Genomic DNA, 24,360 nt, shown 5'->3' on the forward strand with positions numbered 1-24,360 from the left:
TCTCTTTATCTTTCTTTCAGGAAGCATGTTATCTGGCTAAGAAGATAACTTCTGTAAACAGATGATGACAGGAGATGTGTTGCAGACAGTGGGTGAAGAAGGAGATACTATGGGAGGAAGGTTCATTGCAACTGGGAGAGTTAGGGAATGATCCATAGAAAGAGCAAGCAGGCAAGAACCCTGGGTTCTATCCCTAGTACTGGGGGTAGACTGAAAGATCACTGAAATAAGGATTGGGGGGAATGGGCAAGCAGGCTCCATTCTTGACCTAACAAGATGGACTGGTGCATCCATTTAAATCTATGAGTGTATCTATTAGTTACATGTCTGCTTCTCTGACATAATGTTAGACCCAGTTGATAAAATGGGCATGATCCATTTGAGAGATTTTAGCCAGTGCGATAACTCTTTGCTGCCTCATTGCTTACAATAATTTCATAGAAAGCCTGTTGTCATTTATCAAGATTGGCGTCCTCTGTAGTCTTAGCAGTAAGATCTAGTGGATCTTGAAGTCAGACTGGGGCAGGTTCTAATCTGTAATCAAATCTACTTTTGCATGATACCTTTAAAGATTAGTATCCATTTCTGAGTTCAAGGCACACCCTTTCCCATTATGCTTATTTAAAGACAAACTCATTTCCTTACATAGGATCTTTTCATATACCCATCCTGAGCCTTAACAAAGCTTCCTTTTCTGTCAGGTTTTAGTTGTCCGGGAGTGGTCCATCTCTAGATGCTCTCTGTTGGCTCTATGTGCTATAGGAAGCCCTTACAGAGGCCTCAACTTGCAGTTTTCAGCAGTTGACAGCATTTGTTCTGGCGCAGATCTCCTTTCTGCTTCACATACTGGAATCAAATATTCTTACTCGTTTTTTGAATTAAAAAATTCTATCAGGAACCTAAACTCATCAATAAGATGACGAGTAAATGTAAATTTTATTTTGTTGTGGTTTGGCTGCTGTTTAAACCTGCCTCGTTATTTCCTGTGGTCACCAGTATTTCTCCCTCTTAGCTGCAAGCCAGAACAGTCTCTTAACCATTAAACATTACCATTCTTCTGATGGGGATGGCTTCAAGATGCCTTCAAGACTTGGCAAGTATACGTAAGTAAGGGAACAGGCACTGCACACTGCAGTGTGCATCCCCAGAAGAGAGCAACCAGTCCCAGCCCGCAGCTGAGTGCTGTCCTCCAGGTCCATGTCTTTATGGCAGGAATCTGGGTTTACATGAGATGTGTCAGGAAAATAGTGTATATACTACTTCCTATTGTCTTATGAATCTAGAGCTGGTGTGCCTGTGGGGTCCCACTTTGCCATCTTTCCTCTATAGTCACTGTCTTGGTGCCTTGTACAAAGGGTACTTTCAAGTGTTTGCCTGAGTATCCCAGCTCTATTCTTTTTTACTTCCTTGTGGATAATGGATGTTTTATCTACATCCCGGGTAGGAATTCATAATCATCACTGTTCATGTCGGCTATCATGGTTTAAAGCACACTCTTTCAGGGAAAACAAAAACAAGTGATAGTTGTACTCTGTCCAGAAGTTTTCCACTGATATGTAACTCTCAGTTTTTATCAGAATTCCACCAGGCATTGTTGTAAATATAATAGCATGTCCTACATTGGAATTTTTTTACCATTTCAGAGTAGAAAAGTTGTCTTATTTGTTATATGCCAAGACCAAATTGTTAGAATCCCTAAAATATCCACATTGATGGAGTCCACTTTTTCAAGTTCAATTTTTTGGAGTCCATTTGGTGGAGTCCTCTTGGAGTAAAGGTCTAGAAGTGGGATTTGTATCAGGGTTATTAAAGAATTTGCTGGTAAGTGACATCTCCCTCAAATTTTAAAATTCAACTTCTTTACAACCTCAGTTTACAGCATCTTAGCTTAAAAACATGTTTTAAAGTAAAATTTGTCAAAAGGGAACATCTTGAACTTTCTATGAGATGTTATAGGGAATAGAAGAAAGGAATAGGGAAAAGCAGGGCTCAAAGAATGAGTCTTTGTCCTCAGACAAAGCCTCTATTGACTTACCATCTTTTGCAGGTTTTCATATTATGCAAATTAGACTTATTATACGCTGTGTGTAAAGCAAATGTGACTATCTCACGTTGTTGTGAATCCTTTCCAACCTTCATATTTCCCTGCCCTTATTTTTATAGATCATCTGAGCTTGAGTCTGGAAAAATGTCTTTCTCACCTTTATTATTTTCAATAGGTGGAATACATGTTGGTGTCTTTTGATCATGAAAATAAAAAAGTCCAGTTGGTCCTGTCTGGAGAAGATGTTCTTGAAACTTTACAAGAGAAGGGGGAAAGAACAAACCCAAAGTAAGTTGATGTGCTGAAGGCTTAGTGTTTCTGGGCTGTAGAACTACTAAGACTTAGCATCTTCTCAGATTTATAAAAGGCAGATGGCACAGGAGTTAAGAGCACAGGCCCTATTTCTACGTTGCCTGGGTTTCAAATACTGGTTCCTCTGCTCAATAGCTGAATGACCTTTTACCAGAGAGTTATTTAACTTCTCTGTGCCTTAGTTTCCTCATCTGTAGAAATAATTCCTACATCTGAAATGTTGAGATTAAATTCATGAATATTTCAAAATACTTATACATTAAGCTAAACATTCTATTCACTACTATTAAATGCTTTTTAAGAAATGCATTGCTGAGACGTAATTGGGATCACACACCATAGTGCCAGATAAAACTTGCAAATGGATTTTGTGGCATGGTGTTTTTAAGACATTTATTTAAAAGCATAAAGAAGGTGAGAAAGTGTATACTCTCTAGTTCATTTTCTTCTCCATAGTTTTTGAGAAGCTGTTAAAAAAAAAAAAAAGTTTAGACTCCCAAGTTTAAAATTGAAAGCCCTTAAGGCCACAGTTTTATTCCTGCAGAATAGATTAGCTTTGTCCTATGTAGTGAATGAGTACCCTGAATGTGTTTTCAGTTACTTATAAATACTTTGAACCCCTTTTGAAAAGCTATAGAAAAATTAATAGCCTTATAAAGGAGTTCTTGGCTTTGTTTGTACCTAACAGCTTTCAAATTTTTAAAGCATCTTTAAAAACTTATAAAAATTAACTAGACTTCAGCAAAAGGATAAGATGAAATTAAAACTGTTTCTCCTCCGTAGCCATCCTACCCTTTGGAGACCAGAGTATGGGAGTTACATGATTGAAGGAACACCTGGGCAGCCCTATGGAGGAACGATGTCTGAGTTCAACACTGTTGAGGACAACATGAGAAAACGCCGGAAGGAGGCTACTTCTGTACTAGAAGAAAATCAGGCTCTTTGCACTATAACTTCATTTCCCAGGTTATTTCCCATTTTAACATGTCCGAGCACGTGTATTAAAACTGTAGGTTATTAGGAAAGCAAATTGTGACCCTAAAACCTGTCACCCTTCAATTCTCATTCTTTATAGACAGTTAAGACTTTATATACCACCATTTGGGGATAGGCTGTCACATTAGAGCTGCAGCAAAAGTTACATCAGTTTTGGTCACTGGGTGGCAGCCTCATAGGATGCTGTGATGAGAGCGCTATCTGGCCCAGTGGGAGAGGTGGTGTGACTATGGTGACCAACTGGCAGAGTGGAGGGAGCGCATGTCTGCTGAGCGCTTCTGACCCATTAAGACGAGCTAAGTCTCTGGGTGACTGTCAGGTACTTTTCTCACTGGACTATAGCGGTCAGCCCCTCGGGCACATTCAAAAAGGATCATTTGCCCTCTATTATGTATCAGAGCATTCTTGGCCATGGAAACCAACCTCTCAAAGCTCATCTGAACTTTGAGGAGGTGAGCATTCTTTCACAATCTGATAGATCTCTAGCTCAGATCAGATTTACGATCGGGCAGAACTGCATTCTTACACAGAGGTGCTGTGTTTAATAAGTAGACTATTCATGCACCTCATTCTAAGCTGAGAACATGCCAGAGCAGTACTGGAGGACATCAGAGGGTCACCTGTGCCCTCAGTGTACTGTGGGTGTGTCTTCACTGTGAGCAAGATGAATCGCTTTTGAGAAGTCAACTGAATCAGGATTTGTGATCAGATCTAGTTATAACTGAAAGTACCTGAAAGGAAATATAGTAGTGAAATCATGTTTTCATCCTAGAATGAGGTGCATGAATATCCTGTCTATTAAACACAGTACCTCTGTGTAAGAATGCAGTTGTAACTGAACATAAACCTGATGCGTTTGTGCTAGAGATATGTCAGATTACGAGAGTACACTCACCTACTCAGAGTTCGGAAGAGCTTTGGGACGTGGTTTCCATGGCCAAGAACACTTTGAGCTATTTTAATACCTCTTTCTTCTGACAAATGTCTGTAATGAACACAGACCTTCAGAGTCATACAATTGATTTTAGAGAGACATTTAAATGGGAATTTTTTTAAGATCTAAATACAGTAGTGAAACCATAAGTAAATCAGCAAAACACCTGTAATCCCACTACTTGGAAGGCTCTGAAGTTCAAGGCCAGCCGGAGCAACCTAGCAAAACTCTTTCAGCAAGTAACACCTCAAGAAGTATCTCTTATTTTATGTGATTCCTTCATTCTACTTGCAACTGATGTTTTCCTGCCCCCCACACCCCCGTTCCCCCCCCCAAAAAAAGCCCTGAGTTTAGCAAGGGTAGATAGGTTTGTTTTGATAGCAGTTGGCACATTCCTTCATCCTAATGCAACATCCTAGGCCCTGAGTGCCTGCTCCACATCAGATCCAAGCTGTATGGACACACCACCATGAACACATCAGACAGGCTTTGCTCTGTGGAATTGGGGGAAGACAAAGATTAATGAATACCCACACATTTGATGAGTATAAATTAGGGAGGGCTGTGAGAGAGAGATGCGAACCCCAGAAAGTGTGACATGGCTGCTGATGAACTCTGGGATAGGAGAATGTTTCTCTGAGGAAAGATGATTGAAGTGATGTCCAAAGCCCTAAGAGGAGTTTCACTGGAGTGGAGAGCAGAGGAGTGTCCTGGGGAAGGGGAATGACATACACACAAGTCCTGGGAGAAGCCAGGCAAGCTGGAAACTAGAAGAAAGCAAGTGAGCTGGTTGTGACCAGGAAGCTGAGAATGAAGTGCAGGTGTGGTAGGGTGAGGCTGGGTGGGTAGGTAGTTCGTGGCCAGATCAGATTAACTAAGAATTTTAGTTATTATCCTGAAAGCAGTAGGAGGCCCAGGAAGGTGGGATTGGGTGTACAGTATCACATTTTTGCTTCTCACCCTCCTGTGGACTATAGTACGAGAATGGCTATGGACAGGCGCCTGGGCTTACGAAGAGGCGTCTAAGAGGGCTGAGGGAACACCCTGGTGGCTTGGATAAGTGTGGCTGGAGGAGATGAAAACAGTGGATGGATCAAAACTTGGCAAAGTCAGCCAATTGACTGGAAGAGAGAAGAGATGTCAGGGCTATTGTTGCAGATAATTATTGTGAAAGCCTTAGAATAATAGAGTTGTGGCCTAGAAGCAGGCTGGATGTTATTTGACAACTTAGTGAATTTGAAAATTCAGGATCTTACATTTTTTCTTTTTCCCTGCTAAAATTAATAGCAACAAGGGGTTGTAACACAATCCAGAAATGTTTTATATTTTAAAATTTAAGAATATATAGTTTTTTATTTGTTTCATAGCACTGGGGATTGAACCCAGTGGTGCTCTGCTCTGCCACTGAGCTACTTCCCCAATCCTTTTTTTTAATTTTGAGACAGGGTCTTGCTAAGTTGCCCAGGCTGGCTTCAACTTGCAATCCTCCTGCCTCAGCCTCCTGAGTAGCTGAGATTACCAGAATGCTTTTACCACACCAGCCAGAATGTGTAGTATTGATAGGTGATGCTTTTAATAGGTATAGTATTGATAGGTGGTTCTTTCTGGGCCATAAAATATTTGGTTAAGTCCCACTGTATCTATTAGCTTAACTGAGAGTAGCTCATTGATGTTCTTTTAAAAAAGGTTTTGGCTTCTTGAGCCATTGTGAAGGGAGAATGAGACAGGAATAGATTTTGTTGTAAAAATTTGTAATTAAAAAATTAGCCATTAGAATGGAGGGTATTTGGGGATTTGTAAACAAAATAAGAAAAATTATTAATCATTTAGTTCTTAGAAACCTCACTTCATATTGATAGTGAATGATAAAGTTACAGCCGCAAAAGAGAAAGGATGCTTTGTTTAAATGTAAGCAATGTGATTTTCTCTTTAAAGAAGCAAAGCTCTGTAGTGTGGAACAGTAATCCAAAACAACAGACACGTGACTATTTAAATGAATTAAATAAAATGAAATTCTGACTGGCATGTCATGCTGGCCTCATTTCAAATGCTCTGTAACACTCGTGGCTAGCAATCTCCACCGTGGTTTGGACAGCACAGGCATTAAACATTTCTATCACTGCAGACAATTCTGTTGGCAGACTCTGGTCTAGAAGGCAATACTATTGGTGTCTGAGGATCCTATTGCAATTCTGCCTTCCCCTGCCTGATTTTCTTAGTAAGAAATCCTCCAGATTGTCATTTTATTCTTCTAAAGGACTTTTCCTAAAGTTGCAGGCTCACAGCAAGTGATACACAGAATTCTCAGGATCCCTTACAATTGGAAACTGTTTTCCAGATAAGATCAGCCGCTTCAGTAGTTGCTTATATGTTGCATGTAGGCAGCCAGCAGGTACCTTAGGAAAGGTAGGAGTTAAAGATACGGTGTGGGCTACTCTTGGCCCTCAAGCTAAAAGTTTCCTACACTGGTCTAAAACCCAGACAAGAGCCTGCCTTGTTTTGCTTTCACTAATCTTGTTAGTCTTTTTCCTCATAGCACTTAACATTGACCTTATAGTTCCAAACTGGGAAGAACTGGTAGCCTTAATACAAGTGAGGTAGAATTTGAGCTTTACATTTAGGTATAAATTTGGAGCCTCATTTTTCTACATTGAAATTAGAATTCTTCTTAAGGTCAAGTAAGATAATAGGTTGGGTTTGGACTTCAGAGTGAACTCTTGATGGTAGATGGGGACACTAGAGACACTGGCTAACCCAGAAGGTTCCTGAGTAGACTGTAGAAGCGAAAACCTGGAGATCACCTCCAGATTCAGATGAAGCCTATCAGGAGGTTGGGACAGGTGTTGTACAGGCTCAAAAGATAACGTGAGTTTAGCTGATGATGGACACCATGGAAGGTGGGTATGGGTACCTGTAACCAGAAACAACATCACCAAGGAGAGTAACTTCCATGCTGTCAGTTCTCAGAAAAACCTAAATAAATATTATATAGATGTTGAGTGAGTAGAGACTCAAAGTCACTGACGTGCTGGAATCACAAAAGCAGATTCTGAAGCAAGGTGATGAAGAATAGGGAGTGGTAGTACAGGCATTGCTCTGGGGATCACAAAACCTGTGCTAGACCCTATAAAGGAAAATAATAGAAATGAATATTTTTAACAGATGCAAATTATAGCAAGACTACAGGCAGTTAATTCTCATCTGATTAGTTTTCAATTTGTTGTAGATTAGGCTGTCCGGGGTTCACCCTGCCTGAGTACAAACCCAACCCAGTCGAAGGAGGAGCTTCCAAGTCCCTCTTCTTTCCAGATGAAGCGATAAACAAGCACCCCCGCTTCAGGTGAGTATGTCTGTGTTGAAATGCCCCTCTGAGTATTAGCCTGGGAATCTGCTTTGAGCTGTTTCCTGAATCACACAGAAGGCAGCAGACATGCTTCTGCTCACACCTCAGAAGCCAATAAGTGTTGCTTCTTGCATCCAGGTTTGATTTGTTCATTTTCCAAGTTATCTTAAAATGCATAAGTTTAGCTACTGTCCTCTTTTAGTGAGCAGATTGTTTCCAGTCCTAGTTCTATAAACAAACTGATTTGGGGACATATTTCCTTCAGTTATTCCTATCTTTCCCATCTCTAAGTGATCACCAGGAGCTGTGATCTACTTATCTCATTCTGTATCCCATGACAATAAGGCAAAACCTGTACAGCACCTGGCATATATGAGTCACACTTCTCCTTCGGTTCTGCTGACTTCTAGCTCTGTTATATTGTAGTTGAATTTTTCACTCTGTGTGGGGGTTGGTGTGGGGGTGGTACTGGGAATTGAACCTAGGGCCTCACACATGTTGAGCACATATTCTACCAATGAGCAGCATCCTGCCTTTGGGAGTTTAATTCTTAGGTTTTTAAATTGCTTCAGGGACTACACCAGCTTGGCTTTGTATCTTGAGTACTCGATAGTATACTGAGGAAAGTTTACTGATCCAGAGTCATGGATGCTGTGCTCATTCCGTTAACAGGCATCCATATCTGCTACATGCAGAATCTTTTGTGGGAGACAGATTTTATAAACATAGTTTCCAATTTCAAGTGTTGTCATGTGTTTAAAGGAACATAAAAATATTAATCTGCAAAACAAAATAGATTATGACAGATGTTGAAAGATGGCAGCACCAGAGAGTCTCCTTGGAGAAAAGAGGGTGCTTCTGACTGAGGGGATTAAAGCAAGGTTCATGGAAGAGGTGGTGTTTAGCTGAGTCAGTCAACACCTCCAGTAGAAGCATATACTGCGAGCTGCAAATGTAATTGTAGATTTTCTAATAGTTATGTTAAAATTAAAAAGAGCTGAACATGATTTTATAAAATATTTAAACCAGTGTATCCAAACTTATTTCAACATGTATTGGGTATTTTTCAATTATTAAGAAGAGTTTTTTTTTTTTTTTTTTAACCAGATGTTCAGACTCTGGTGTATATTACTCTCATAGTGAGTTCAATTAGGTCTGGTCATATTTTAAGTACTCAGTGGCCCTAATGCTTCTGGTGGCTTCTGGATTAGACAGCCAGCATGGGCCTCAAGGTTGGGGTAGAGAAAGAGTAGGCATTGGGGCTCCAGACATGTCTTGGGAAATGAATATTTAAATTTGACTATAATCTTTGTAGTTAATGTGGTAAGTGTTAGAAACAGAGTGAATCAGCCCATGCAGACCTTGAACATCTGATCTTGATTTGGTGAATAACTGGAAGCCTTGAAAAAGTACAGGGTTGAGCAGGGGAGAAAATGGCATTCTCAAGTAAGAACCAAGGAGTTAATATAATGAAAAAACCTTCTTTCAGAAAGTCCCCTTAGACTATCTTGACACATGCATTTTCTGTAGGATTATCTTAGAATATTAGTTTGAAGTAGGATTTTATTCCATTTTCAAGTTGTTCGTGGTCAAATTCTTCTTATATATGATGGAGCTTACGTAACCAATTTATGACATTTGGTTGTCTGTTTTAGTACCTTAACAAGAAATATCCGGCATAGGAGAGGAGAAAAGGTTGTCATCAATGTACCAAGTAAGTCTACAGAGAGGAGGTGGTGTGGGAAAGAGACCTCTTTAATCCTTGATTCTCACCATTTCCTTCTTTTTTTTTCTCCTCTAATTAATAATACAGTATTTAAGGACAAGAACACACCATCTCCATTCATAGAAACATTTCCAGATGATGAGGCAGCAAAGGCTTCCAAGCCAGATCATATTTACATGGATGCCATGGGATTTGGGATGGGAAATTGCTGTCTTCAGGTATTGTTTCAAATCTATGGAGAGGCAAAGTGTCCTCACCCATTACTTATTTACTTATTTTCTTTATATATGCATGTTTCCTGTTTTAAAAATCACATTTTAACTAGATTGAAATAGCAGCTGGTATGCCTTTCTAGAAAGTATTGAGATTGTTTTAGTAAATTCATTTAAATTTTTGACCAAGAATTCCAGAGTCTACAGTTCACCACAAAGGTATATAGTGTTAAAACGCAGAGCATCTCTGATCATTGTCTGCATTCTCTTTATATGTCTGATTTTTACTGCCACCTAATGGCAGAGTGGTGAAGTTGTTAACCTCAAATCTATTATTTCTGAAAATGAGCTGGGACGTAAGTACTCCAGTGAATTTGTGATCCAAGGGAAAGACTGTTTGAACTTGAAATTTCTGTATTCATACAAAGCCACCCAGTAGTATAAATGAATAACTGTTTATCAGCCTGTGTTTGCCTTGCCCTGGCTAAGTTACACAGGAGGTAAAATAGCCCTTCTTCGTTTACTCATTTAAAAATTTTCCTGGATCTGATTGAGTCACTGATGCCCCTGGCAGTGATTGTGCTCAAGTCACTCTGGACCCAGGGAGGGAGAGCACAGGGCCTGTCACACATGGGTTTGCAGTCACTTGTTGGCTCTTACTGTGCAGGTATCTGGGTGACTCCCTTCATTTCTCCTCAGTTTTTTTGTTTTCAGTTGAAAGAAGGGTTTATGTTAAGGCCCTTTTGGTCCCACTCTGTTTTATTTCATTGTTTTATTAATAAATACTTGATTTTAGCTTTAATTTGATTAAAATCATATTATAGCAGGAGTAAAAAGTTGTATAAAGCATGAATTTTCAAATTGAGAATTTCAAATTTCATTCAGTGTTTGTTGCCCAAGCAGATTTTTCTCCAGTTGTAATTACTTCAGCTGATTAGAGAGAGTCTTTAGGGGTCTGCAGTAGTGCAGAACCTAATGGCTATCAGCACAGAGGCCAAGAAACCCAGCTTTCTTCTTATCTCAGCACATCTCGTGTCTTCTTGCCCAAATACCTCCAGCTTGTTTATTTTTAAAACTGTATAACACAACTTGAATGTGCAGGTCAGTTTTCTCCAGGCAGATTATGGTTAACATGGACAAGCATAAGGTTTTTTCTTTTTCTTTTTTTCTTCTCTCTTTTCCTGACATATAAGGCATAGGATTTGTGGCATAAGCTTTTAAACAAACAAGGGCCAGTAAGTTTCCTTACAAAGGGTTATACCTAATTTAAAAAGAGACCCTTTGACTTTTAACTGCATATCTGCTTTCCTATCTTAATTACAAATATTTCTAAACAGAGCCATTAAGCTCAGGCACTTATAGTGTGTGGCTTTAAAATTGTGTGAGTGCTCTCCAAGTACCATTACCTTTTCTTGGTTTAATAATAAACCAGGGTGTTCCACCAAGGACAGCACAGTTGCTCTGATATAGTTCCAAAGGTATATTCTTTCCCTTGAAACACTGTATTTGTACAAATAAATGTGCTTTAATGGTAGGTGATAAACATTTTCATTGTGTGAAGATACAGCTCTGTATCCAATTTAAGCTTTGTCATGAGTTTAGTATTAAGCTTTCCTTTTTCCTAGTGACATGTCCAGTTTCAATACTCCATTCAAAAAAATGATTAACACAGATAATGTTTAGTATGTGCCAAGTGAGGTGGATTCCACAAATAGCCACAGAAATTGCTGCTTTTGTATCTTAAGTGAAACAAGAAAAATTGTTTATTATAGTAAAGCAGCAAAAAAAATAATTTCAAAGTTAATTCTTTTTTTTTTTTTTTTTTTTAACTAGGGATTGAACTCATGCTATTTATTTTTTTGATTTTGGGAAGAGCCTCAGTAAGTTGCTGAGGCTGGCCTCAAACTTGCAGTCTTCTTGCCTCAGCCTCCTAAGTCACTGGGAATGCAGGCATGCGGCACCACACCCAGCCCATTATTTTTTAAGGTTAATGGAAGACTTTTACTGTACAAGACAAAAAAGCATTTTAACTACAAAATTTTTAATACTTTCTAGGCTTTTAATGAAACATTTAATAAGTTCCTGACATGTTATAATAGTTTTTTTTTTTTTTTCTGCCTCAGAAAATCATGTGGCTTCAAAAATTTTAGAAAAGGTTTCTGACATCCACTTTTCACAGTTCTTCCTTAGTCACCCCTCTTGTCAGTTTCCTAGTGACATTGTGTTTCTTCTTTATATGATGCAAGGACACCAAAAGGCCAATTGTAGTGCACATACCTGTAGTCTCAGGAAGAAAGAGACAGGAAGATCACAAATTTAAAAGCCAGCCTCAGGAACATAGTGAGGTCCTAAGCAATTAGTGAGATCATATCTTTAAATAAAATATAAAAAGGATTTGGTTCAGTAATTAAGCACCCCTGGTACCAAAAAAAAAAGACACCAGAAGCCAAAACTGTTCATATATTCATACCTTTTTAAGTTATAAGAACTTTTTTCTTTCCCCATTAAAACCATCATTATGATGATGCTCTGTTTAATTTGATAAACTTGTTATATCAGTTCTAGAGTAAGAAAGGTCATTACTAAATGTATTTAAAGTGACCAAAATAACTTAGTCACAGTTGTAAACTGAACTATCAAATTCCATTTGATGCTTTTCTTAAGTAGACTTTTCTAGGGTTGGCTTTTTCAAGATTTGCCTAGGGATTTACTAATGTGTCCTAGGCCATCTCAGAGTAATCAATCAAAACATAGGAAAGGAAAAGTGTTTATCATAGTGTCTTTGAAAAATCAAGAAGAGTAACTAACACATTCTAAAATATCATGAAAAGGACCTAAGTAAACTAAAAGATGTATATTCAACAGAATTCTTTAGCCAAAATACTTCAAGATTTAGGTATTGAAAAATCTCAATCCCTTGTAAATTTGGCCCTTTAGGATCATGGTTTTCCAGTATCTCAACATTATCTTTGCCCCTGTCTTCTCTTTAGCAGCTCTTTCCTTCTCAGTACTCTTGTTAATTTAATAAATATTTTTAAAGCAGTAAGTAGGTGTCAGATACTGTCCCAACATACTTGGTATCCCAACATATTTGGACTATTAGGGCAAAACAGACCCACCTGGTGCTTATATTTAAGTGATGGGGTCACAGCAAACAAATACACGAATACTTTATCATCATTTTCTTCATGTTTAATGCTCACCACACACAAGTTAATTTCTCAGTTTCTACTTTGCAGAAACTTTCCTTGCTCTGGTTGTCAGTGACCCAACTGCCAGTCCCCCTTTATCTTTATTTTAACCTTTGAAACTCCTTGATGTCATTAACACAGCACTTCTCCATGTTGAATTAATCTGTAATGGCTGGTTAATTATCATTGCCTTTTAATGGAACTAATGTACCAATTTGAGCATTGACATAGGAATTATAGGAAAGTCAAGACATATAAATTGTTTTAAATTATTTTTGTAGTTACCATACTGACATAAAATTCAATTATAATTTAGCAGGTATACTTGTGAGTCTCCCACAAAAGTTTTCTGCTCTTATAATGCAAAGTTGGGACATAGGTGAAATTGTTGGAATTAATGGGTTGAGATTGTAAACATAAACCATTTAGCTGCTGTATTTCAGCTCTTAAGCATCTAAATTATTTTCTGCACCAACACTGAACTTAAGCTGTCATTACTTAATAACAGTAGTGGAAAAAAAATAAAGCAGTTCCAAATTTGCAATGAAAAATATGTTAATAGAAACACAATTCGTGTTCCTGCCCCTTCTTCCATGACCACCACCCTTCCCCATGGAAGAAGGCAGGACATGGCTTCCTTTGGGTGACTATTTTAGAGGATTTGTGCTCACCAATTGTGTGATCTTTTTCTCTTAACTTTTCAGTGTCCTGCTTATCCTTCACATGGGTCTCCCTATCTTCAGGACATGGTCTGACCCTGCTCCCCAAGTATTTCTTCAGCTCTGATTTCTCCCCTGGACAACATCCCTGGAGACGTAGCCCCTCACAGGGCCTCTATAAGCTAATCATGTCATTACACACTCCCTTCTCTGTAAACTTTTCTTATGTCCTAAAAACACCTCAACGAAAACCTGAGTCTTCCCTTCACTGTACCATGGTCACCAGAGCCTGCTGCTTTGATTTGCCACTCCTTTGCCAACCTTCCCCCAGCCCTACTGATTCTTCAGTGTCAGCTCTAGGGTTTTAACTGCTTTCCCTTCTTTCTAGTCTTGCCCACTTTCAAACCTTCCTTTTCCTGCTACCTGTGTACTTTTGAAGGTATTCTTTAGCATCTTCAAATCCCTTTTATATCAAAATTTCAATAAGCCCTCTGCTAACTGCAGTGATGGGAAACCTATAGAAGGAAACAATCCAGAAGATGAAATGCCTTGCTGAACTTCACCATGCTGCCTGTGTCTGATTTCTCTTCCTAACTTGTTAGTCTGTTTCACTTAGGAACATGGTTGTTTATGAGTTGTCCATATACAACAGAAGATGATTAAATATCATTTTCTAGTTAAATTCACCCAAGACAGCATTGAAACAAAACTCCTGCATTAAACATTGTCATTTTCTCCAGCCATCTTCCTTCTCAGACTTTACTGCTTGGGAAGATCGCTGGGGATTTTTTAATTGTTGTTAATAACTTGCATTCTTCACAGGTGACATTCCAAGCCTGCAGCATATCTGAGGCAAGATACCTTTATGATCAGTTGGCCACTATCTGTCCAATTGTTGTAAGTAGAAAGTATATCTTATTTTAAATATAACTTTGTATAAAATAAGACCACATGTGCAGAATTTGCTGATAGCATACTATTAAAGTCCAGTTAAGACTTCATTGAGAAATGAACTAATTTAAATAATATGTAGATGTAAAGCTAATGGATAGTCTAAATTGTAGACTCTTTCTGTTCCTAGTAAAACGTGTTTGTTAAATAACTGTCAAGTTTGAGAGTGGCCATTCTCCCTCTCCCATTGTGTCCTCATATTATAGAGAGGATAATTTAAATGAATCCAAAGACTTGGGTTGTTCCTGGTGTTTTCACTTATGAAAAAGCAGGCTTAGATGCATATGGTAGAACTCACTGTGGATTACATAAACTGGTCTTTTTGATCAGAAAATGAGTGCATGGGGCTTTTTTCAATGTAAATGATACATTGAACCTGCAGGAGCTGACTTCTGTTTGTTTTTAGATGGCTTTGAGTGCTGCATCTCCTTTTTACCGAGGCTATGTGTCAGACATTGATTGTCGCTGGGGAGTGATTTCTGCATCTGTAGATGATAGAACTCGAGAGGAGAGAGGACTGGAGGTGGGAATGATTTTTCCTTAATAGCTCTTTTAAATCAAGCAGGTAAAATGGGTTATTGTAACCACTTGCAATTTTGAAATCTCTCTTACATTTTTATCTTGAGTGGATTAGGGTCACACATAGGAAGAAATATACCATCTTTGTTTTGGGGTAAATATATGGGGAAGTGATTTGGTTTGGGGAGTCAGCTTTTATCATTTGTTGAAATCTGGGTTTGTTTTGGCTTAAAAAAAAAAAATAGTACATTTTGGAAGTCATTGCTGATCAGCGACTACTTTTACCAAAAGGCTTTGGAGTGCTTCATATAAGATGCTGTCCTCTGTGGAAGTGTAGTTTGCTGTCAGAGATGGTTTTTCCATGTACAGGGTCAGACATTTCCTGGTAAACATAGGTTAGTACCTCTTGTTTGCATGTTGAACTATAACACTGCATCACTCCAAACAAGAGTGTGCTCCACAAACACCTATGAAGATCTTTAAAAATAGGTACTCAGGTCCGTCTTCGACTGAGTAAATGGGAATCTCCAGGACTGGGACCTGGGATGGGAACAAGGGTGTTTTCAAAGAACACCCCCCCCCCCCCCCGCCCTGCCCCAATGATTTTGATGTTTTCAACCAGGCTGTTCTGCTGTGGTCTTTATATAATTATCACAAATTATTAAATATGCTGTCTAAATAGAAGTAAACATTTTATATTTTGTTATGTATAAAATATATTTTTATATAATTAGTTGATGTTAATTTTTTGTGGCATTCATTCATACTTTTTATATTTTAGCCACTGAAGAAGAATAATTATAGGATTAGTAAATCCCGATATGATTCAATAGACAGCTACTTATCTAAGTGTGGTGAGAAGTACAATGACATCGACTTGACCATAGATAAAGAAATCTACCAGCAACTTCTTCAGGAAGGTGAGTGTTCTTCTGTTTTTCTAGGTTTGATTGTACGCCTTTTGTCTTCAAAGCACTTTTAAATTTATTTTCTGACTCGTGGTCTGGTTTCTATTTTTAGTGTGAAGTCTCTAACTTTTCTTATGAGGCTGCTTGTTCCTAAAGTTTCAAGTTCCAAATACTTGTGAGATCTTCTTGACTTTTAGCAAAAGGAACTTACTTTGGAGCTCTGTATCTAGGTCCACACCAGTGCCCCAGCAGGCATTGTGTAAGTAATGAATAAATCTCTGACTCTTCCCCAGTGTCCATAGGATAAAATCCTGGGCCAGGTGAGAATTCTGAACAATCCAGCCATTTCCTAAACTTCTAGACACCCCTTCTTCATACTGTGGACTTAGAACAAGTGGTGTCTCATACTTTGCAGTTAGCCCTGTGTGCTCTGTCTTTGCAGGCATTGATCATCTCCTGGCCCAACATGTTGCCCATCTCTTTATTAGAGACCCACTGACTCTGTTTGAGGAGAAAATACATCTGGATGATGCCAATGAGTCTGACCATTTTGAGGTATCACCTCTTTTTTAAGTGTATTTCCCTTCAAGAGGCAGTTTTCTTAGCTATGAGAAATTGGTGACAATAGAAATCTCATGTCTTTTGTTACCTAGCATAGTGAACAACCAAGAAAAATTAATTGGTTTTAAGTATTCTTACTTTATGAAAATAAAATCAATCACAGTTATCCTGTGATCATACATTTTTGTTTGGTATTTTCTCTTTTTTGCCTATTGATAAAAAAATTCAAACATACTCCACAAAAAGTAACCTGGTCCGTTACTTCAGTGCTGCAGACATCACTGACTTTTACTAAACACCTGCTGTTTGGTTTCCTAACAGGTCACACCCAATAAAATCTTAAACTGTCATTTTTGTATTTGTAAATTGAAAGTATTTGACATAGACAATGAATAATTTTCTTCCCTACTTAAATACCAAATCATTATAATGTTCCCCTGACTGCAGAAAGTTGATTTTATCCTCTACTTTTTTTATTTTAGAATATTCAGTCCACAAATTGGCAGACAATGAGATTTAAGCCCCCTCCTCCAAACTCAGACATTGGATGGAGAGTAGAATTCCGACCCATGGAGGTGAGACACATGCATCGGCAGGAACTGACCCTAAGCTCTCTTCTGACTGCTTGTCACTCTTCTGGTACTCTTGCCATAGGCTCTTAAGTTTCTTATAAGGCAATAGAAATTGAGAATGTGTCTGTTAAAAGTGAGTCCAAAAGCTAAGGAAGGTTGATTTCTGAGCATAGATGTGGGCAAGGAGTTTCTAGCCCTAGATGGGGAAGAATGGGTGGCTTGGGAATACTGTAGTCTGAAGAGGTACTAGGGAGAAGGAAGACTAGGGCTGGGTTGTTGGTCTCTTAACATCTCTGGGCTTCTGCTTGTCTAGGTGCAGTTAACAGACTTTGAGAACTCTGCCTATGTGGTGTTTGTGGTCCTGCTCACCAGGGTGATCCTATCATACAAATTGGATTTTCTAATTCCACTGTCAAAGGTAAGGATGTAGTTTATTATAGTCCTGGATGTAGATACCTGCACTTGTATTTACTCATTTATTTATACCATGTATTTCCATCCTTACTCTTCAGGATAAAATGCCCTTTTTATTCATTTCCTTTTAAACTTAAGCCTTATTTCTTTTTTTTTTCCTTACATACATGACAATAGTGGAATGCATTACATTCATAATTATGCATTCACAGCACAGTTTTTCGTAACTCTGTATATAAAGTGTGTTCAAGCCAAATTATGCCATTATACATGAGCTCTTTTTTTTTTTTGCGTTACAATTCTTAAGCCTTATTTCTAGAGGTTTCCATTCATGACAATGGCTGGAGGCAGCTCTAGAAATTGGTTTCATCTACCCAAGAACCCCATTTGTATGACAATGTCAAAATTAGGATAGGAAGGGAAAGAGTAGCTGTTAGAATGCAGGAAAGGTTTTCCTCAATTGAATCAAACTTGTCTGGAGTATGTAGATGGCATTGGACTATCAGAAAAATAAACAACACAGCAATGACCAAAGAGGGAGCTTCTTGGGGGAAGTTTTCTAGCAGAGCCTTGGAGGCTGTGAGGCAGGAAAGCCATGTGTCCGGGGACAGCTGCCGAGGAAGTTGAGGTCTTGTGTTTCTGGGCCCATGCCTCTTGGCACGAGAAGGGCAAAGCAGCAATGCTGCCTGTCACCACAGACATAGAGGAAAGCATGAAGCTATTCAGCTCCAGCCTTTGCTCCAGGAAAACCTTGCTCTCTGGTCCTCCCATAAGGGGCTTGCCAGTTTACACCTGTCCCCTCTCACATACACTCTGGCTGTCAGCCTGTCTGTGCCTGTGCATCATACCAAGCAAGAGGTACCCTATAGAGTTCTGTGTGCCCATGTTGCCCTTAATGATGTATGTGTTGGGGAAATCAAGAGTCCTCCAAGGGAGAGTCCATGTCAGCTACTAGCCTAAGCTGTTTATTAATATGAGTAGATGTCTGAAAGCCAACAGAAAGTTAAGAACCATCAGCATCCTAATGAGAAGGTCCAGCCAGGCCTGCAGTGATACTGTCCTCAATGACTTTAAGAAATTGGAAAGAGTTAATTTAAGAAACTGGAAAGAGTTCATAAGGAAATTCTGATTATTGTATTCATAAAATTCTATGGAAAGGGTTTTATCCATAAAAATAAATAAGCTCTATGGACCAAAGAGTATTTGAACCATAAAAGTTCCACACAAACACTTTTAAAACTCAGTGTGCTCTCCAGTAAAGCAGGTAGGTTGCTAGGGTCAGTTAATGACTTCAGAGACCAAATTCTTGAAATTGTGGAATAACTGAATCATGGAGAATTGCACTAGAAAGTATCAGTGTTTTGCCTAATAATTTAGAAGAAGAGAATGGTTTATATAGAAGAGATGTGAGGTAACAGTAATCAAGGAAATAATGGACAGAGCTTTCCTTTAATATAGGAGTCCATAGAATGGATAAAAGATTTGGGGATGGAGGGTGGTACTTGAAGTTGAACCCAGGAGCATTCTACCTCTGAGGTATAGCCCTAGCCCTAGCCCTTTTTTATCTATTTCGAGACGGGGTCTTGCTAAATTTCCATGCTGGCCTCAAACTTGAGATCCTCCTTCCTTGGTCTCCTAAGTAGCTTGGATTATAGACATATGCACCACTGTATCAGTGAGACAGAAATATTTAAAGAAGAACCCAAATATGGGAATTTCTGGACCTCAAGGAGAAAATTAGGATACCTGCCAAGGAGGAAAAATAACAGATATGACTTCCTTTTAGCATTAAATGCTAGAAGAAATGGAAAGAAGTCCAGAATCCTGAGCAGTAAAGAATTATGACTGTAGAATTCTCTTCCCACCCAAATCTTCTTTGTATTCCAGGTGATTTTAGCAAAACTTCATAGGTTAATTTAAGGCTAAAAGCATACCAGAAGTCTTATTGAGTCTTAGTCTGTTGGGGCTACTATAACCATAAAAGACAGAAATTTATTTCTCACTGTTCTCAGGTCCAGGAAGTTTAAGATCACCAGGAGATTCAGTGTCTGGTGAGAGTTCACTCTGCTTCTTAGGTTGCACCTTGTCATTGTGTCCTCACTGATGGACGGGACTAGCTTGCCGAGCAATTGCAAAATATACTTTTAAACAGGAATTTATGAAAACAAACTAAAACCAGTGGTCCATGTGAACTTTTGTCAAGATTAAGGGAAAAAAACCAAATATCATTAGAAATGAAAACCTAAGAGGGAGCCATGGTGGAATTTGAGACATATGTGAACATGCTCCTAGAAGTGTCTCGTTTATTCAGAAGGTGCTGTGTGACTTAAAAATAACAAAACAGTAACAGGTCCCCTCTCCCATAGTTAACATGGGAGAATGCAAAGAATCAAGACAGACTGTACCAACCATCCTGCTTCAGCCTGGCCCTCTAACTTGTGTGTATTTTTATATTGAGGTTTCACATAAGATAGCATTATAGAAAATAAGGGAAACACTAAGAAGCTTTAAAAGGTCTGCTTGAAGGGTCTTAAAAATTAGTGTGCTCGCCTGGCAAGCATGCGGCCCGGATTCGATCCTCAGCACCACATACAAAGAAAGATGTTGTGTCCACCGAAAACTAAAAAATAAATAAATAAATAAATATTAAAGGGTCTTAAAAAGTCACTGGAGAAATTTAGAATTCACAAATAAATAGGATATTTTCAGGCTCATGAATGAGTCTATGTGGTCAGAGCCACTAGGTTGGCAAATAGCCCAGTGACCCTCTGCCCTTGGAGGGCCATAAACTTATCCTAGGTCTGACAGCCTGTTCACCCTTTCACTCTCCTTACTCAAGTGAAGCAACAAAACCCCAGGGCAGAGAATGGAGAGCGCTGGAAGTCAGGGGAACTGGACTCTAGCCCTGTCCTGCCTTCGTTGTCCTGGACCTTAGGAGAGCTGCTATGCTGTGTAAAGGGAACCAACCACCTGCCCTTTCAGCACTGTAGATTTATACATGATCATTCACAAAGATGTTTTGAAATGCAGGTTTCCTGTGTGAGTATGTTATCTCCCATTGTATTAAAAAGCACAAACCTGTTGCACGATGGTAAGTGACATGCCCCATATAGATGAGAGATGTGTTCTCAACCAGGAAGGGCTAGAGAGTAGAGTTCTCATGGGGAGGAGCAAGGCTCTACAACCTCTAGGTTTGGTCAAGAGTGTCTTGACTTAGTCATGATTCTTTTCTTCCTTAGGTTGATGAAAACATGAAAGTAGCACAGAAACGAGATGCTGTCCTGCAGGGAATGTTTTATTTCAGGAAAGATATTTGCAAAGGTATTAACGTTTTCTCAGATTTCTGAGGTCAGTTAATGCTGTTTCAAGCCACTAAAGCTCCTCTGCCCTGTCCTCCACAGGTGGTAATGCTGTGGTGGACGGGTGTGGCAAAACCCAGAGCAGCTCGGAGCCGGCTGCAGAGGAGTATACCCTCATGAGCATAGACACCATCATCAATGGGAAGGTAAGGTTCCTTCAGTGCCCCTTGCTATGTTACCAGCTGGCTGGGCATTCATAATGTGTCCTGCTTCTTATAGGAAGGTGTGTTTCCTGGACTCATACCGATTCTGAACTCTTATCTTGAAAACATGGAAGTGGATGTGGATACCAGATGTAGTATTCTGAACTACTTAAAGCTAATTAAGAAGAGAGCATCTGGTATAGTAACTTCCTTTTCTTTTTCTTAATCTCATAATGTAGACAGAACAGACTCTTACATTATTAGATTCCTGAAAGTACCCTTTAAAGTAGACTACATCTTATCCATGCACACTTTTTCACATTTTAACAACTCTGCAATTGGATATGCCATATAATCTCTGGCAATTAATAGTTTAAATGAGCAGAGTTGGTTGTTGTTTTTTGGTTTTGGGGCGTTTTTTTCCCCCCAGATAATGTATCTTCAGATACTCTGCAGAGTATCTGAAGATACATTATCTGGACTGCCTGTTTGTCATTTATGTCCAACTGTGTGTGTTGTGTATCATCTCGGGCTCTTCTATAGGACTAAGTAACTTTGTAGGTTAAATGAGCTGCACAGCTAAGATGTTCTTCAGCCTTCTTCTGTACAATAAGCATCCTCAGGATGCTCTTTCCTGGTTAGCTTCAAGGAGATCACATTTGCAATGCCTGATACTGGAGAGCCTCCAGCTGTTCATGAAAGTAACAGTAATACTTATAATGGCATGTGTGTTTTACTTCTGTGGTCATAAGAAAGGATCATCTGTAGAAGCCGGTATCAGCCCTCACCAAAATGGTGTATCTGTCAGTTTCCCTCTTCACTCACTGTGCTTACTAGTCTTTTGTTCTCTCCACCTCTTTGATCAAAGTTTACTCTAGGGACCCTTCAGTCCTCTGAGGCATCTCATGACAGCGGCATATGTAGTCTTAACCCTCTGGCCAAGTGGGAGGACACATGGTCTTGTGCTGGCTCCTGTCCCTTAATAGCTGGCAATGTCGGCATGTGGGTAACATCTAACAGGTACCATAGAAACTTGATGTAGATGTTCTCATTGCCCGTCTGCACCCTAAAATTCTTCCCCTGGAGGAATTCTTTAAACACTATGACAGATATGTTCTTCCCAGACCCTGCCAGGTGGCTATACTGACAGGTCCTATTTTTACAGAATCATGTTTATGCTGGCCACTAAATATCAACATATTTTTAAAAATATGTGTTTTATGTTGTCCTAAATTTTTTTCCAGGTGAACTGATGACGGTTGCTAGATGGATGAGAGAGTTTATAGCACACCATCCTGACTACAAGCAAGATAGCGTAATAACTGATGAAATGAACTATAGCCTTATTTTGAAGTGTAACCAAATTGCAAATGAATTATGTGAATGCCCAGAGTTACTAGGACCAGCATTTAGGAAAGTAAAATACAGTGGAAGTAAAACTGACTCTTCCAACTAAACTTCCTGCAGAAAGAGAAATGCATTACTGTTTGATTGAAGGACTGACTGCAGGGACACTGACTCTCAGCCTATGTGTATGGTATGAAGACCAAATGATAAAACTGCAGTGTTGCCTGGGCCAGAAATTGATTTAGAGACTTCCTTTAGTAGGTAAATATAGAGTTTATACAGTGTACATGTACATAGTAAAGTATTTTTATGATTAACAATGTATTTTAATAACATTGTATCTAAAGTCATTGTGAATTGGCTTGTACATTTTTGAATTCTTACTCTGGAGCAAATACTGTCTAAGCAGTTTTCTAAATGTAATGTGCTGATAATTGTACAATACCTAGCATTCCAGAGTTTAAAATGTTTACTGTAAATGTTCCTTTAAAGACTACCTGGGACCTGATTCACCAAGATTCATAACTTTACTTTACAAACACTTTTCTTTTTTTAAAGTCTTCTTTGTATATACATAAAATTGCTGGAATCCATTGAGGCACTCAGTGGTGATCTTGGATTCCTGGCACCTCATTTATGATGCAGCTGACCACCTTACCCCAGGCTTTCCCCACTGATAGAACCCATTGAACTCTGGAGGCTATTTAAAGAAACTTTCCTTCTTAGTTGTTTTAAATTTGCTGACTCAGGCATTAAGTTGAGAGACAATGCTGTTGGAGGAAGGGAGACTGTTGCCCAGAGTTCCTCTGTAGATTTTGGGAGGTGTTTTGTTTGTTTGTTTGTTTTTGAACTAAAAAGGGGAGCGGCTCATTTGTCATCCTGTACACAGGCAGTCTGTCAAAAGCAGCATCAGCTCTTCTGTTTGTTGGCCTGATGTTCTGATAGCTGCTCTTTGCTTAAATTTCAAATCAATTGCAGTTGGTGAAGTTTGGTTTTGTTATTCTTTCTCTGGTTTTCAGTAAGCATAGTGATGAATTTTCTTCTAAAAGCTGATTGCTCCAGAATTTACCTGGGGTTAGGGTAAATACATATTGCTTATCTTTATAAAACTCATAAATAAATCATGAAATGCACTAAGTTTTGTGAATCAGGACCCTAAATGTTTAATTGTAAATAATTTAAGTTTCTGATAATTTTTGTTATAGCTTTTTGTTGAAGTTTTGTTGGCATTTTTCACCCAGTTTGTTAAAAGTCTGAACTGCTTCAGAAATAACTGTGTTAAATTATAGATTATGCAAAACCTTACAGGCACAGATATTTAAAGTGTAAAGCTAATTTTAAGAGATTGCAATAAAGCTGCTTCAGCTAAAACTGTTTATGTTTAAATACTAGGGTCTGTTATATATTTCATACATGTATTTCAGAGGATGAAAGAATGTTTTTCCTTTGCTATTCACTTGTATAAATCAAGTTGTAAAAAGGCTGATAAACTAAAATGTTTGTGGTATGAGGAAATAAAAGAATGGAATTAGCATTCAGAAGAACTCTTGAATGTATGTGAGTTATACAACTATAGATAGCAGTAGAGATTTTTGTTTTCTTTAATTAGCCCAGATTCCATGAAATTGTTTTTTCGTCGTAGCAATCTTCAGATGATTTAGAAGGAAACATAGTAATAAAGACAAGCAGATGCCCACCGCTGCTGAGAGGAAAACGCCTTGAAGTGTGGCTGATACACTGAAGTGAATTTTTCTTTCACCGCTGCACTGGGTCCATGGTGACATGGGGAACATTGAGTGCCCAGGATGTTGTATGCACTTGCTAATTGAAACTGGAGACAGACTGAGAATCAGCAAGTGCTACAGAGAGCTGTTCCCAGCCCATGTCTTTGAATCAGTATCTCCAGCCATCCTGCCACCATTCACACACACAGTTCATGGAATAATGTGCTTCCCCTAAGCAGTACACTTCCAAGAGCTCTGAACTTCTTTATCTGAAGGATCCTAGGGCAGTGCTTATCAAATTAATCTGCCTATGAAGCTCTTGGGGGTCTTACTCTGCTCAATGAGTCTAGGGAGGGGCCTGTGTTTCTCATCTCTAACAAGCTTCTGGTAATACTGACAGCTGCTGGTCTGTCTGTGGGCCTCAAGAATAACAAGGATTTGGTAC

General features: G+C 38.9%; 1 protein-coding gene across 1 annotated transcript in view; it reads left to right on the plus strand.

The window, feature by feature from the left end:
- Positions 1-23,725, plus strand: part of Gclc (glutamate-cysteine ligase catalytic subunit) — a 46,462-nt gene extending 22,737 nt beyond the window's left edge. Inside the window, exons 2-16 of the mRNA XM_046458568.2 lie at positions 2,220-2,332; positions 3,140-3,322; positions 7,513-7,626; positions 9,285-9,343; positions 9,443-9,573; positions 14,240-14,314; positions 14,775-14,891; positions 15,669-15,807; positions 16,238-16,350; positions 16,839-16,931; positions 17,242-17,346; positions 20,582-20,663; positions 20,744-20,847; positions 20,921-21,041; positions 22,089-23,725. Coding sequence (XP_046314524.1) covers positions 2,220-2,332; positions 3,140-3,322; positions 7,513-7,626; positions 9,285-9,343; positions 9,443-9,573; positions 14,240-14,314; positions 14,775-14,891; positions 15,669-15,807; positions 16,238-16,350; positions 16,839-16,931; positions 17,242-17,346; positions 20,582-20,663; positions 20,744-20,847; positions 20,921-21,041; positions 22,089-22,300 — 1,761 coding nt within the window. The 3' untranslated portion in view covers positions 22,301-23,725. The remainder of the gene's footprint in view (positions 1-2,219; positions 2,333-3,139; positions 3,323-7,512; positions 7,627-9,284; positions 9,344-9,442; positions 9,574-14,239; positions 14,315-14,774; positions 14,892-15,668; positions 15,808-16,237; positions 16,351-16,838; positions 16,932-17,241; positions 17,347-20,581; positions 20,664-20,743; positions 20,848-20,920; positions 21,042-22,088) is intronic.
- Positions 23,726-24,360: the final 635 nt, after the last annotated feature.

The sequence above is a fragment of the Marmota monax genome, unplaced genomic scaffold (assembly GCF_021218885.2).
Source record: "Marmota monax isolate L192 unplaced genomic scaffold, Marmota_monax_Labrador192_F-V1.1 WCK01_AAM20220418_F8-fsc00191, whole genome shotgun sequence".
NCBI lineage: Eukaryota > Metazoa > Chordata > Mammalia > Rodentia > Sciuridae > Marmota > Marmota monax.